The sequence below is a fragment of the Magnolia sinica genome, chromosome 13 (assembly GCF_029962835.1).
Source record: "Magnolia sinica isolate HGM2019 chromosome 13, MsV1, whole genome shotgun sequence".
Taxonomy (NCBI): Eukaryota; Viridiplantae; Streptophyta; class Magnoliopsida; order Magnoliales; family Magnoliaceae; genus Magnolia; species Magnolia sinica.
In genome coordinates, this window is record NC_080585.1 from 27,656,201 (window position 1) to 27,670,400 (window position 14,200).

At 41.9% G+C, this 14,200-nt stretch overlaps 1 protein-coding gene across 8 annotated transcripts in view; it reads right to left on the bottom strand.

Annotated features, from left to right (window-relative positions):
• LOC131223359 (probable disease resistance protein At5g63020) overlaps positions 1 to 14,200 on the bottom strand; it is a 76,742-nt gene that overhangs the window by 43,992 nt on the left and 18,550 nt on the right. Inside the window, exon 1 of one of the 8 annotated variants that reach the window (XM_058218749.1) lies at positions 1,095 to 1,286. The exons of 4 other annotated variants lie outside the window; for them this stretch is intronic. In XM_058218749.1, the coding sequence (XP_058074732.1) occupies positions 1,095 to 1,242 (148 nt within the window). In that variant the 5' untranslated portion in view covers positions 1,243 to 1,286. Of the gene's footprint in view, positions 1 to 780; positions 1,004 to 1,094; positions 1,287 to 5,638; positions 5,745 to 14,200 lie in introns of those variants that run through there. 3 more of the 8 variants (XM_058218755.1, XM_058218748.1, XM_058218754.1) reach the window with 3 other exon arrangements.

Here is a 14,200-nt window from a genome sequence, read left to right on the forward strand (position 1 = left end):
ATATTCAAAAGATCTACATCATCAAAGCACAAATGAAAAACATCAGACAAAATTTTTAAAAAATAAAAATACTATGAAACGATCTCAACATCAAAATGCAGATCCAGAAACCCCCAAAAATCGTTGCAGAACACAAATGTGACTCAAAAAACCCTAGAAAACATAATGCAGGTCGATGAAACCCTAACCTTACAATGCGGGAAGACGAGATCAAAAAGATTGCGTTTGCTCTTACCTTAAATCGATAAAACAGGAAGCGAGAAAGTAAAAGAAAACGTAGATCCGATGCGAATGCGATAACCAAACGGGTCCGCCTTTGAAAACGTGAGCTCGTTGAGATCTGCGAATCCAAAGGAGAGCTCTCTCCTTCAGCATTTAAAGTGAGAGAGAGAGAGATAGAGATGAAAAATCGGTAGCAGAGTTTTCTGAGAGAATTGAGGGAGCAGGTCGGAGAAAAATTCCAGAGCTTTTACCCTATTGCTGCTGCCGGGTGTTGCAAGAAGGAAAAAAGGAAAGAAGATAAATACGAGGGGGAGGCAGAGAGAGGCAGAGAGAGGGAGATACTACGGATAGGCCTTTTTGTTTTTGTTTTTTAAAGAAACGGACCTTTTGCCCGCAGCCGTTAAAACGGGCTGCGGGCAAAGGGTAAGCCCATCAGTCGGCTCAGGCCTAATTTGTTGTAGTGCTTATATGAGCCCACCAAAAAAAAAAAAAAAAAAGTAGGCGAATTCAAAGTTCAAGTAAACCACACCACAGGAAACAATAGGAATGGATGGGTACTGTTGAAAAATTCTTGAGGCTACAGAACGATATCATCAAGCTGATATTTGTGTTGTCCCTCCATCCAGATCTATGTGACATTATGAACATTTTAGATGGCAACGGTAGCTTGTTTACTCTCTACTGGTTTATGTGGTGTAGTCCATTTGAACTTTGGATGTGTTTTGTTTTTAGGCTCGTGCTCTAAAATGATATGGACAAATGGATGAACAGTGTGGATCTAATACATAAATGATGGTAGGGTGACATAAGTTCTATACGATTAAAAGTTACATTGTGTAGTATGCAACCGATTGGGGGAGAGAAAAATCTACCTGTTTTGTGAGCTGGTGTGATTGGCAATGGATGGACGGTGATTACCAATGGTGGGGCCGCAGAAGTTCGAATTCCCTTCGCCTTCAACACATATGCGGATAGTCTACGTTGAAGGCACTGAAAAAATTCAGTACCATCCGTTCTCATTAGTCCACGTGGTCGTGGATGACTACAAGCTAACAAGATAGGCAGATTTCTCTCTCCCAAATAAATTACGTGCCACATTAATGAATTGCTTATTTTAAGAAAAAAATGTTTTAGATCCACAGGGTCCATTAATTTTTACAGATCTTTCTAAGAGCACAAGCCAAAAAATGAAGTACATCCAAATCTCAAGTGGACCTCACCACATAAAATAGCGGGGATTGAATTACTACAGTTGAAACCTTCTTAGAGTCCACTGTGAGGTTTATCTGTCGGATGTATAATCGAAAACACAAATGATATCTTGATCATAGCCTTAGGTGCGCCCAAGAAATTTTCAATTGTATTTGTCAAGTTCCTAGTGTTTTTGTAGTGTGGCCTGGCCCCCTTGAGCCTTGGCTTTGCCTCATTTTTTTCCTAATTCGTAAAATGATATGAAAAAAAATGAATGGACCGTGCGGATCTAAATACATGCATCATGATGGGCCAAGTACACTTCCGGTTTTCTTCTCTCCCCATGGAATGTGCTACACCACCGGAGCCGATTTGGTGAGACCTGGGCACGGCTAGACGGTGCCACCCTTATCATGGTACCCACCTTGACATGTATATTATGTATCCATCCCATCCATCCTTTTTTCTTATTTCAGGGCATTATGTAAAAAATGAAGGAGCTACAATTATTAGATGGACCATATCATAAGAAAAGTGGTGATTGACCATTAATGGGTCCCAAAAGTTTTGGAACAAACTGATATTTGGTTTGTCTCTAAATCCAGGCTTATTTGAACTTATCAAGAGATTGGATCAAAAGTAACTTATTAACAGATTGGATCAAAAGTAAAAACTGCATGCAGAGACATTAAAGTGAAGCCTAGGAAGTTTTTAGTTATAGGGTGTTCAATCACCACTATTTCCTAGAGTATGGTCCACTTTTCTTTTCTTTTTTTGTAAGAACCATCTTTTCATATATATTGAAAAGAAGAGCTGTACACTTTCACAAAGCAGGATGAGGCAACAACGCCTTCTACCAAATAGCATAGGCCTACTTTCCCTAGGAAAAGAAGGCCTTGATGAGGGCGGGAAGTTCCGGTGTGGGTCTGACAGCTACTACCCCTTCGAGTCAGCCCATCTACAACCGCATTAGCCTCTCTAGGGGAGTAGGAGATAGAGACTTCCATGCTGGCCATGAGGGCTTTGATTCCAACCCACCAATATGGTCTACTTGATAATTGAATCTTCTTAATTTATAGTATAATGCTCTAAAATTATATGTAAAAACGATGACATAATAGATAAAGAATAGACAAATCAGGGTGGGCTCCACGGTAAGGGCTGCACCCTCTTGGGTGAGGCTGGGTCTTATCTAATCCACTCCCCGACACCACACAGCAAGCAACAGTGTGAAATTTACATGGGCCCAAGATAATGTATTTATTAGATTACGGTCTATCCATTTTTTTCGATCATTTTAAGATACAAACAAAAAAGAAAAAGCAATGCAAATCCAAAGCTAAAGTGAACCACACCAAAGATGGTAGGCATTGATGCTACCGTTGAAAATTTTTTGGGTCATAGAAGGCTTTGATCAAGCTGATATTTGTATTTTGACTTCATCCAGTTAGGTATAATCCCATGAACAAGTCATATGGAAAATGAGCCTCACAGTTTACCCTCGGAAGGTTCAACGCTAGTTTGTTCAATCCCCATTATTTTTTGTGGTGTGATCCTATGGAGCTTTGGATGTACCTCATTTTGAGGGTCGTGCTCTAAAATTATCTGAAATTTTTTATGGAAGGTGTAGATCTAACGTAAAAATTATGGTGGAACTAATGAGAAGCCACGAGACTGGAATTTCTTATGCCTTCAACGAATGGACAACCCGCACTCAAAGAGAGATGCTCAAGGGTAAGATCTCTTACACAATTGTAAGGTTTTTTTTTTTTTTTTTTTGTTAGCTTGTTAGTACACCCACTGTCAGATCTCACTTCACTGTTAGCCACCCCCCCTAAGGGAAGACCTCAGTGTTGAAACGATGTATCTTTCACTCAGTCTACCACTTGAGCTATGGATCTCTCACACAATTGTAAGGTTAGTTCTCCTAGTTGCTTGGGAAACTTAAACAATTTATTCCATTGATCTTGACTGTCCATCAAGTTCAACAAAAAAAATCATGGACTAGCATGGAAATATCAGGAAAAAAAAAGTGTAACCAACGATGCCATCTATCTATTAGATTGCTCCCATCATAGATTGCTTTTGATTCTAAAGAATCACTTGTGTTAGACAATCATAACAATCCTACACATGAGTCCCAACGGCTATAAAAAATGGTCAATTAAGATGGATTTGATCAATTAAACAGACTCACTTATAATACATGGTAGCTCTTGAAAAGTGTCGTAGACTTAATGTGTTTTATTCACCCTGTCCATTCACTTTTCAGCTCATTTTAGACATAAGCCAAAAAATGGGTGCAGCTTCGGTGGAACCCTACATCCATTATGGTAGGTGGAGCCTTGTGATGGCCTACCATAATGTATGTACCTTACATCCACACTACCCATCTGTTTTGACAGCTCAGGTGGACCACACAACAGGAAACAGTGGTGATTGACTGTTAAAAACTTTTTGTGGGCCATACAAGTCTTGGATCAAGCTGATATTTCAGTGGTCCCTTCATCCAAGTACGTCACCTTATCAATAGGTTGGATGGGAAATGAGTATTATGGTAGCTATGGTGGCCCCAACAAGTTTTTAACAGTGGGTACTCGATCACTGTTGTTTCCTGTGGTGTGGCCCACCTAAGATTTGAATATGCTTCATATTTTTGGAATCATGCACTAAAATGAACTATCAAAATGGATGGACAGTGTAAATGTAAGGCATGTTAGGCACATACATCATAGTGGTCCCCACAGTCAGGTATTCACAGAAGCTGTGCCCCCAAAAAAGAGATCCAAATCTCAGTGGACTACACCCCAGCGGTGATTGAACCCTCACCATTAAAAAGTTGCAATTGGGTGCTATGAAAGTTTTGGATGAAGCTGATGTATATTTTATCTCCATCTAGGTCTGTGTGACCTAATTAACAGGTTAGATGTCATATAAACGTTACAGTGGACCCTAAGGAAGTTTTTAATGGTGGGTGTTCAATCACCGCTGTTTTTTATAGTGTGGTCCACGTGAGATTTTGATTTACCTCATTTTTTGGCTCATACCCTCAGATGGGCTGAAATAACGGCTAGATAGAGTCGAGAAAATGCATACATCATGGTGGGGCCACGGAGATTTTCCAGTAGCAGACAGTGCCAACGTGATATTGTTTGCTAAACTACTGCAATACAAGTCTGCTGCAAGAATGGATTAGTACTGCCCCTGTTAATAAGGACATTCCTGTGACTTTATGTCATGGGATTTGACTGGGCAAGCTCGCATAAGGAGGCTCGATCAAATAGTTCTTACATCAGGTCACCAGGATGTCGGTGGTGACAGGGGAATACTCAATCCGCATCAGCTCTTCCTTCTCTAAGATGATTATTATATTCATATGTGAGACAATCGCTATCATCTTGGATGATGGCAGCTTTGAATATTTTTGCCTGTGCCATTAGGATTCGCAAAATTCATTAAGAGAAGGTAAATTTGTTATAAATTTTGTACATGGTTGGTAAGGAACGGTTGAGAATTTTCTACAAAATGGACGGCTTAGATTATCCTTCCCTTAATGTGGGGAGCCCGCACGAGTACTGATAGTATATAAGGTCCACCATGTTGCACATGTAAAAGTCCATTCCGTCCTTCAGTTGAGAATTCTTATTTAAATTGTAAATACAAATATTAGCCTGATAAAAAGTTACATAAACGAGATCAATTGAAATAAAGATAATTTTCTCCCAAAGTCACTAAGTTCACAAGGTGTGGCCCACCTGAGTTTTTTTTCATCAGGCTGATATTTGTATCTTCTATTCATCCCCCCTGATTGATAGGTTTGATGAGAAATACACCACATGGTGGCCACAAGCAAAGCTATGGTCTACATTCCATTCCATAAGCAAGGATGGAATACAAGTAGGAAGAAGCTACCTAAAGTTTAGGCCATCAATGACAGCTCATTCACACTGAGAAGGACAGTTTCAATCAAAAGACTGGATTAACTTACATGTGCACATGTATACAGTATGTATGTTGAAACCAGTGGGTAGGTGTTAAAGAAAGTGCCCATAAGCTGCTCGTGTTTTTATTTTTTTATTTTTTTAATTATTTTTATCTCTATTTCTACAATACACGGTGCCAGCAGCTTTGGATATTTTTGCCATTGCAATTAGGCTTCACAACATACCTTAAGAGAGGATAAATTCATCATAAAATGGTTGGCAGGAAATAGTTGAGATTTTACCGCACAATAGATGGCTGTGGATTCAACCCGATTCCTTCACGTAATGCCGCAGGGAGTGAGAACCTCCACTAGTTGTTTGCACAAACAGAGGTTGACGACGTATTGTGTATCATATGCGTACAGTGGTGGGACCCCACAAGCGAGAAACAATGTCGATGATGACTGGGCTAATGAAATCTATGGCTGTGGAGGGAGAAGAGAAAAAGTGTGGAAATGAGCCTTCATAGATGTTATTAAGGAGTTCAATGTCAATATGTCATTTGGAAGAACCCCTTATATTAGCTGTATTTCTCAGGTATGTTAATGGTCTCATATTTCCCTCAGAATGATTCCATCTCATTAAAAAAAAAAAAAAAACCAAACCGTATTTCATCTGGGGAAGAGCACAAGGCTGTATAAAAAGCAGTTCGGGCAGGGCCAACAACAAAAGGGCGTCGGCCCCCTATCATGAGAGACGCTCAAGTGCTTAGTTCTCCTATTTGCATTGGGATACTTAAACACTCCAATTGATTGATATGGAATGTCCATTAGGTTCAACGAAAATTTCATGAGGTATCATGCAAATATCACACCACTACAATACAACGATCATAACCCATGTGATCAATGACCTCTAATATGGACAGTCATGATCATTTGTACAAAAATAGGTTTAACCAACAATTCAATCCATCTATTTGATAACTCCCATCGTAGATTGCTTATGATTCTAAAGAATCACTTCTAATAAACAATCATAACAATCCTATCCTATCCATGAGACGGCTACAAAAGATGGCCCAATCAAGATGGATTTGACCATCCAAGAAGTCTTGCTTACACACGGTAGCCCTTGAAACATGTTTTAGGCTTAATGAACAGTTTAGATGTAGCTTGTTGGACTGTCAAAGTTATCCAAATACAACTGAGAGCAATGTAACTTACAGTGTCGTGACGGTGCTAGAGCATTTTTATTTTTAAAAAAAAATAAATAGCATGTTGTAAAAAGATGTCTTAAATCTTGTATTCACTGCGCTGTTCGACCGGTCGAGGGGGTTGCTCGACCGGTCGAGGGAGCTACTCGACCGGTCGAGGGAGCTACTCGACCAGTCGAGGCTCGCTCGACTCGAAGTCCAGCGAGCATGTATTTTGGGTGTCCGGGACTCTCGACCGGTCGAGGGTGCCCTTCGACCAGTTGAGGCCCTGACTCGACTAGTCAAGGGTTACGCAGATCCTGCGCGGATTGCGTAAATTTGAGGCGGTTTTCGAAATTTTTCAAAGGAAGTGTGTAAGTGGAGTTTCCTAAACTATAAATAGGGGTCCCTAAGGCTATTCTAGGATATGCTAAGGTTTTCTAAAGGGGTTCCAATAGTTCCTAAAAGGGTTTTAGGGTTTCTAAAGGGTGTAGCAAGGGTGAGATTTGAGGTTGTTCGAATCGGGTAAGTTCTCTCTCTTTGTAATTTATGCTTTCATAGTGGAATTCTGTCACTTTGTGCCGTGGTTTTCCCCCGCAAGGGTTTTCCACGTTAAATATGTGTTCTCTTATATTTGCTTGGTGCCAAGATTTGTGTGATTCCGTAGCACAAATCCCAACAAGTGGTATCAAAGCAATCGTTGGGGCACAGATCTGAATCTGAGGGATTAACATCAATGAGAAGCACTAGGTATGATATTGAGAAGTACTCAAGAAAAAAATTGAGTTATGAAAGATCAAGATGATCAGTTCCTTAATCAAGAAAGGCGAAGATGGTGCTCTTGAGGAGCGAAAGTCTACCATGACTGATGATGATTAGAATACTCTTGATAAGAAGGTTTTATCATCGATCCGTTTATGTCTTACGGATGAGGTTCTCTACAATATCAGGAGGGAGAAAACTACGGCTAAGTTATGAGCGAAGTTAGAGGATGTCTATGCGAAAAATCCTCTAAAAATCGCCTACACTTGAAGCGACGGTGGTATAAATTCAAGATAGCAGAGGGTGGAGATCTGAAGGCTCACATCAGTAACTTTCATAAATTCGTTTACAAATTGTTGGATATGGAGGAAGTGATGAAAGATAAAGAACAAGCATGTATGTTGCTGAATTCTCTTCCGGCGTTGTATGAGTCATTCAAGGACAAAATGTGCACTACGAATAAAACTCTAAGTGTCGACACTGTTATCTCAGCCCTTCAAGGGAAGACTATGAGAAAGCTTAATGTCGACATAAGGATATCTTTTGATGCACTGCTTACAAGGAGTAAGAATTCTGAATAAGGTACAGGTTCTTCAGGTTCTAGATCCAAATCTAAGGGCAAGGGCAAAGGAAAGGTAAAGTGCTGGAACTGTGGGATGGAAGGACATGTGAAGAAGGATTGCATAAATCATAAATCTAAAAGAAAAGAATCTGAGGCTTTGTACATGGAGGTCAATGTTGCCACATTAGATGGATCAAGTGGATGTGATGGTATTGTTTTGTCTGTGTCTACGATCAGATACTTTTACGATGATCGTAGGGACGAGTTGATTTTAAACACAGGGGAATCTTCTCACATGACTTCTCATCGGAGTTGGTTTGCCAGCTACAAGGAGTGCGATGGAGGACAAGTATTTATGGGCAATGATAGTGCTTGTAATATTGTGGCTGTTAGTACGGTGCATAGCAAGATGTTTGATGGGACAGAGCGTACCCTGACTGATGTGAGGCACGTTCCTGATTTGAAGAAGAATCTGATTTCTCTTGGTGTACTTGAGGCAATAGGCTACAAGTACACATATTGATGGTGCTCTTAAAGTATCTAAGAGGGCACGAGTGATCATGAAAGCGCAATGACTCGATAATGTTTACAGGTTGATCAGGAGCACTTCAAAAGGTGGAGCTACAATGGTTATAGCGAATTCTACCTTTGTACATGTGTGGCATGCTGGAATGACTACATGAGCGGGCAGGGCATAAAGGCTAAGAAGCGTGAACAGGGATAAGAGCAAGTGGAGTAGCCACCTATGAGAAAGATCACATAGTATAATCGCAAGATATTGACGAGGTACATGGACGACTCCAATATCGCAGGGGTTCTTCTTCTATTCATATGGCTCTAGGTGAGCCTGGTGCTTAGAAGTGGAAGGTGACTATGGATGATGTGATGGACTTGTTGTACCAAACCGACACATGGGAGCTAGTGGAGTTTCCAGTAGGCCAGAAACGGTTGGATGTAGGTAGATCTTCAGGATGATACAACATAGATACAGAGCGAGGTTGGTAGCGAAGGATTATGCTTAAAGAGAAAGGATCGGCTTCTCAGAGATATTCGCGTCGACGGTATAATAGGTGTCTATTAGATCCGTGATTGGCGCTGGTTGACCAATGTGATCTTGAGCTGAAAGGATGGATGTGGAGTCTGCACTTCTGCAAGGGAAATTGGAAGAGTAGATCTATATGAAACAACCAAAGTGGTTCGAAGTTAAAGGGGCTGAGAAGAAGAGTTTGCAAGATGTCGTCGTATGACCTGTCGCCTAGGTAGTGGTTTGATTCCTTCATGGTGAGTCAAGAATTGAAGACATGTAGATCGCCAATTATGACATGTCTGCAATCAATGTACTGAGCACTCGGTTAAGTGGAACATTCAGGATGAAGGATCGGGGGGCTGCAAAGAGGGTTCTGGACATTAAGACTGAAGGAGGAGTAGGCCTTGGTTATCGCATGCAGAATACCTTGGGTAGGTATTGATCAAGGATGTAATACACCGGAAAAGCCGGAGAGCGTTCCCTATGTGTCTCTACTCAAGTTTTCCTCAGGACATGTCCTAAAACAGATTAGAAAAAGCAGGATATCTCATGAGTCTCATTCGAATGTGGTTGGTAGTGCATACTATGGTTTGGATTAGACCAGTTATTTCACAGGCTATCAGTGTTGTGAGCAAATACCTCGGTAAGCAATATTGGATAGCAGTGAGATGGTAAGAAGACTACGTCTTTACTTTTAGGAAGATTGGAGCAAAGGTAGTTGGGCATGTGGATTTAGATCCGACAGACATGCTTACCAAGGTCGTTCTTAAATCTTGTATTCACTGTGCTACTCGATCGGTCGAGGGCGTTGCTCGATCGGTCGAGGCTCATTGGACTCTAAGTCCAGCGAGCATGTATTTTGGGTGTCCAGGACGCTTGACCAGTCGAGGGTCAGGCTCGTCCGGTCGAGGGTTACGCAGATTCTGCGCGAACTGCATAAATTTGAGCCTGTTTCCAGAATTTTCTAAAGAAGGTGCGTAAGTGGAGCTTCCTAAACTATAAATAAGGGTCCCTAGGGCTATTCAAGGGTATTCTGAGGTTTCTAAAGGGGTTTTAAGGGTTCCTAAAAGGGTTTTTGGGTTTCTAAAGGGTGTAGCAAGGGTGAGATTCAAGGTTGTTCGAATCGGGTAAGTTCTCTCTCTTTGTAATTTATGCTTTCATAGTGGAATTCTGTCGCTTTGTGCCATGATTTTTTCCCACAAGGGTTTTCCATGTTAAATCTTTGTATTCTCGTGTGTTTGCTTGGTGCCATTGGATTGCTATCCTAGATCTATATCTGTATGATTCCGCGGCACAAATCCCAACATAGCACAGGTCGGGTTCCTTGCTGTGCACCAAGTTTGTATGTATGGGGCACATGGTTTACCAAAACCATTGATCTAATGGCCCCATTAGGACCAACGATGCCAAATGTGTCGTCAGTGAGTCAAGTATCTAACTTTTCTATTGTTGGCATGCAAATGAATGGCAAGAAAGAAATGCACAAGTAAGGCACATCAATTGTAGGACTTGCAAGGGTATTATGATGTAGAGCAGGTTGCGGACACTTTGATGGCCAAGATAGACCAGAGAAGGCTAGCTAGGAGGCGAAAGTGCCTAAAGCAGGTGTATCTCGCAAACCAGAATGAGTTATTTGACGTCCCATATATGATTTTGGGGTAGGAGAAGCTACTTTAGATTAGGCCTTCTCTGGTCCATCTTAGCCGTGAAAGTGTTCACGACCCACTTTACATCAGGTTTCCTCTCTGTTGAGAGAGGCGTGGAAGCTATTGGAGTTGCAAACCAAAACCATCTCCAGCAACTGCCTGTTTGTTGCACTTCCAATGCTTAACAGCAGTTCCTATGGAGGTGTTTCGGAAGATTCAAAGGTTGTGTAGTTTCTAGAAATATTTAATGTTGGAAGCTCCTATTAGAGGTAGTGTTGTCTTTTCACCTTTCATTTAAAAGCCTATAAAAAGGCACCTTGTGTATCCGGCTGAAGCAAGTAGTGAAGCAGCAGTAAAAATAGTTAGAAAGTTTTATTTTTTTGGTTTCTTTTATTTCTTCCTTCCTTCTACATAATCAATTTTTTGAGTTGTGTTAAGGCTTTGTAAAGGCAATAATTTTGTCTTCTTAAAACACTTATAAAATCTGGTTTGTACAGCCAACAAACTGGTATCAAAGCCAGGTTTTTAGTTGAAGTCGTAGTAGTTTTCAGCCAAGAACAGAAAGTTTTTTCAGAAAAATCTATTTAAAAATCAGATTTCTATTCCATCCCTCTCTCCATTCCTTCTCAAAAAAATCAGCCCTTCCTTCTTCCAAAAAAAAAAAGAAGAAGAAGATTGTCTGGGTCATCTTAAGGCTTAGTAAAGCTAATTCGTCTAACCCATAAAGCTTGTTCATGTAAAGATGTCCACCACAATCCAGCCGCAGGTTCCTAAGTTGTCAAAGGACAACTATGAAAATTGGTGCATCCAAATGAAGGCGATGTTCAGGTCGCAAGATCTATGGGAGATTGTCACCGATGGTTATGTAGAACCCACTATGGAGGAGGAAGCCGCCTTCACCAACGAGGAAAAAACTGCCCTAAAAAATCGAAGGAAGATAAATCAAAAGTCTTTGTTCCTCCTCTATCAAGGGTTGGATGAATCAACCTTTGAAAAGATTGACAAAGCGACATCAATCAAGCAAGCTTCGGATACTCATAGCACCATCTTCAAAGGTGTTGATCGAGTGAAGCGGGTTCGCCTTCAAACACTACGAGCCGAGTTCGAGGCGGCGCACATGAAGGAAGGTGAGAGTATCTCTGACTACTTCTTACGTCTACTTGTTATTGTTAACAATTTAAAAAGAAATGGTGAGAAAGTTAAAAACATACGTGTCATGGAAAAGGTGTTGCGATCTCTCACAATCAAGTTTAAGCATGTAGTTATGGCAATCAAAGAAATGGTGAAGACGACTGAGCTTTTGTTTTGCTTCAATGAACCGGCCGAATAGATCTTCAGAGGGGTCAGATTGCATACTGCAGTCGAGTCCGTCAAGCTCCTCTTTAGCTTTTTGGATGAGGGAGAAGATATTACCGAATGTTTCCTTATTCTACACTTTTAACAGCTGTTTTGTTTTTTTCAACTTCAACTGAATATTTATCATCGGTTGAGGGGAGCATTCCCCCGACCAAGCCTTCTGAATTAACTGATAGAAGGAATCATGCAGCGTCCACATTCTGAGGAATTTGAAAGGCCTGACCTTAGGGGGATCATGGGAAGGGAAGGCGAGGCGCAGCGGCGCATGGTTGGAGTTGAGATTAGGAAGATGTTCGACTTGAAACACAGGAAAGGCGGACACCCAGCTAGAGTTTAAAAGCACTTTGTCCAGTCTAGCCCAAACACGGGCATTACCATCCCGGTTGTTACACCAAGTAAACCGATTGCCCATGAATCCTGCGTCAATAAGGCCAGAGTTATGGATCATCTCAACAAATTCCACCATACTAGAAGCATCATTTGCACGGCTTCCTCTTCTTTCTGCTAAGTTTGCCACCATGTTGAAGTCAGCTACAATGGCCCAGGCCTCCTGGACCGACCTGCTAAGAACTTCAATCTCATTCCATAGCGATCGCCTTTGGATTTTGCAGCACCTAGCATACACTACCAAGAGAGAGATCGGCTCACTCCTAGAAGCAGGAGCGAAGGATAAAGTCAACATCTGATTTGAAACCATGGTCGTCAAAGCAGCATTCATCTGATTCTTGAAGAAAATCCAGATTTTTCCCCCGATCACCGTTTGAAACCGAGCAATGAGAGCCTAACTTTAGGCCAATCGCAACCCTTTTACCGTCAGAAAGCATGGGTTCCAAGATCGCCAGGAGACAGGGATTGTATTTCTTTACCATTTGTTTGAGGGATTTGACCGTAGACGCATTGCCGACTCTGTGCGCATTCCATATAATTGTGTTATCTATCCGTGACAATCCTGAATTCACTGCCCGATGCTTCAGTTTTCGTAAGCAGCTGTTCCAATCACCCAAAAATTGCAGTCTATGTCGCGGTCTATTACACTATTTTCTGGTTTGTCTGTTCCCTGAAGGAGGAGCTGGAACTCGATTAGGTGACAGAGATTCATTCTGCTCAGTCGACAATCGAATAACAGTGGAATCAACGTCAACCTCATGGGATGAATTGGTTTGAACTTTGTCAAAGAATGAGGATAGGTCAACCATAATGTCACCCAATTTGTCTTCCGGAACGAAATTGTTAGATCCTGGCTCCCCTACATCATTCCCACAGTCCTGACAGGGCCTGCAAGTAATCCGGTTGCTGAACTGCTGATCAACTTGAAGGGGCGTACTCCCCTCTGAGCGAGCTTTGTTACGCCTCGAGAAACATCTGGAGAAGGAGGGAAAGACACCCGGGATCACTTGAATGGGCTGAGGAGAGGAGCATGAGTCTGCTGTAGAAGGGTCCCTCTGAGGTGCTGAAGCAGAAGGGTTGAGGGCCATTTGGGGCTGCTTCCAGTAGGAGGAGGCGGGCTAGAAGCAGGGTGGGATTGTTTAGAGGACTTGGGAGATGGGACAAAGGTAATGGAAGGTAAAGGAAGGGTGTGAGTAATATCAGTTGTGGAATAAGGACAGGAATTGGGTGGGTCTAGAAGGAAATTACAGGGCTTGGGAGCTGATAGAGGGGCAATGCAGGGGGATTCCAGTAGCAGGGTAGGCTGATAAGCAGATATAGGGAGTAATGCAGAGAGGGGTTGATCCGCATGGGTAGCCGACTCGGTGTTGTGCCAGTAAGAACAATATTGTCTACCACTTCTATTCCCAGCTCTTGAGCCATCTCTTTTAGCCATGTCAATCCTCTGATGAGTAGAATTGAACCTCAGCTCTGGAGGAACATTTTCCTTGCTACAAATTTGCACCTCGTCCTGAATCATATCCGGAGAATGTTGTTGGTTTTTGGAGATCCTAGAAGAGAGCCTTTCAGCGTCGGGACCAATATTCTTATCCATGAAGCCCTCAGGATATATGATATCCAAATGGTTGGCCGTTGGAATTATGCTCTGTTGTGGCTGAACATAAGGCTACATTCCACCCACCAGATCGGCCTCACCATGAAAGACTGGAGTGTGGTCAGCTAGCAGTTCAATCTGTAGACTCTCATGTCGCATTGGATGGATAACTGTTCTGCCCATCTCAGTGCCGATTTGCAAAGCTTGATCCTGGTCTTGTTGCCCTCCCCAAGGATCGTAAATGACAATTGGCCCCACCCCTGTTGCAACCTGTTCGTCGGACTTGACAATCTCGCTTAAGTAGACATTTTCCTTTGGTTTGCCACTTTCGCAAG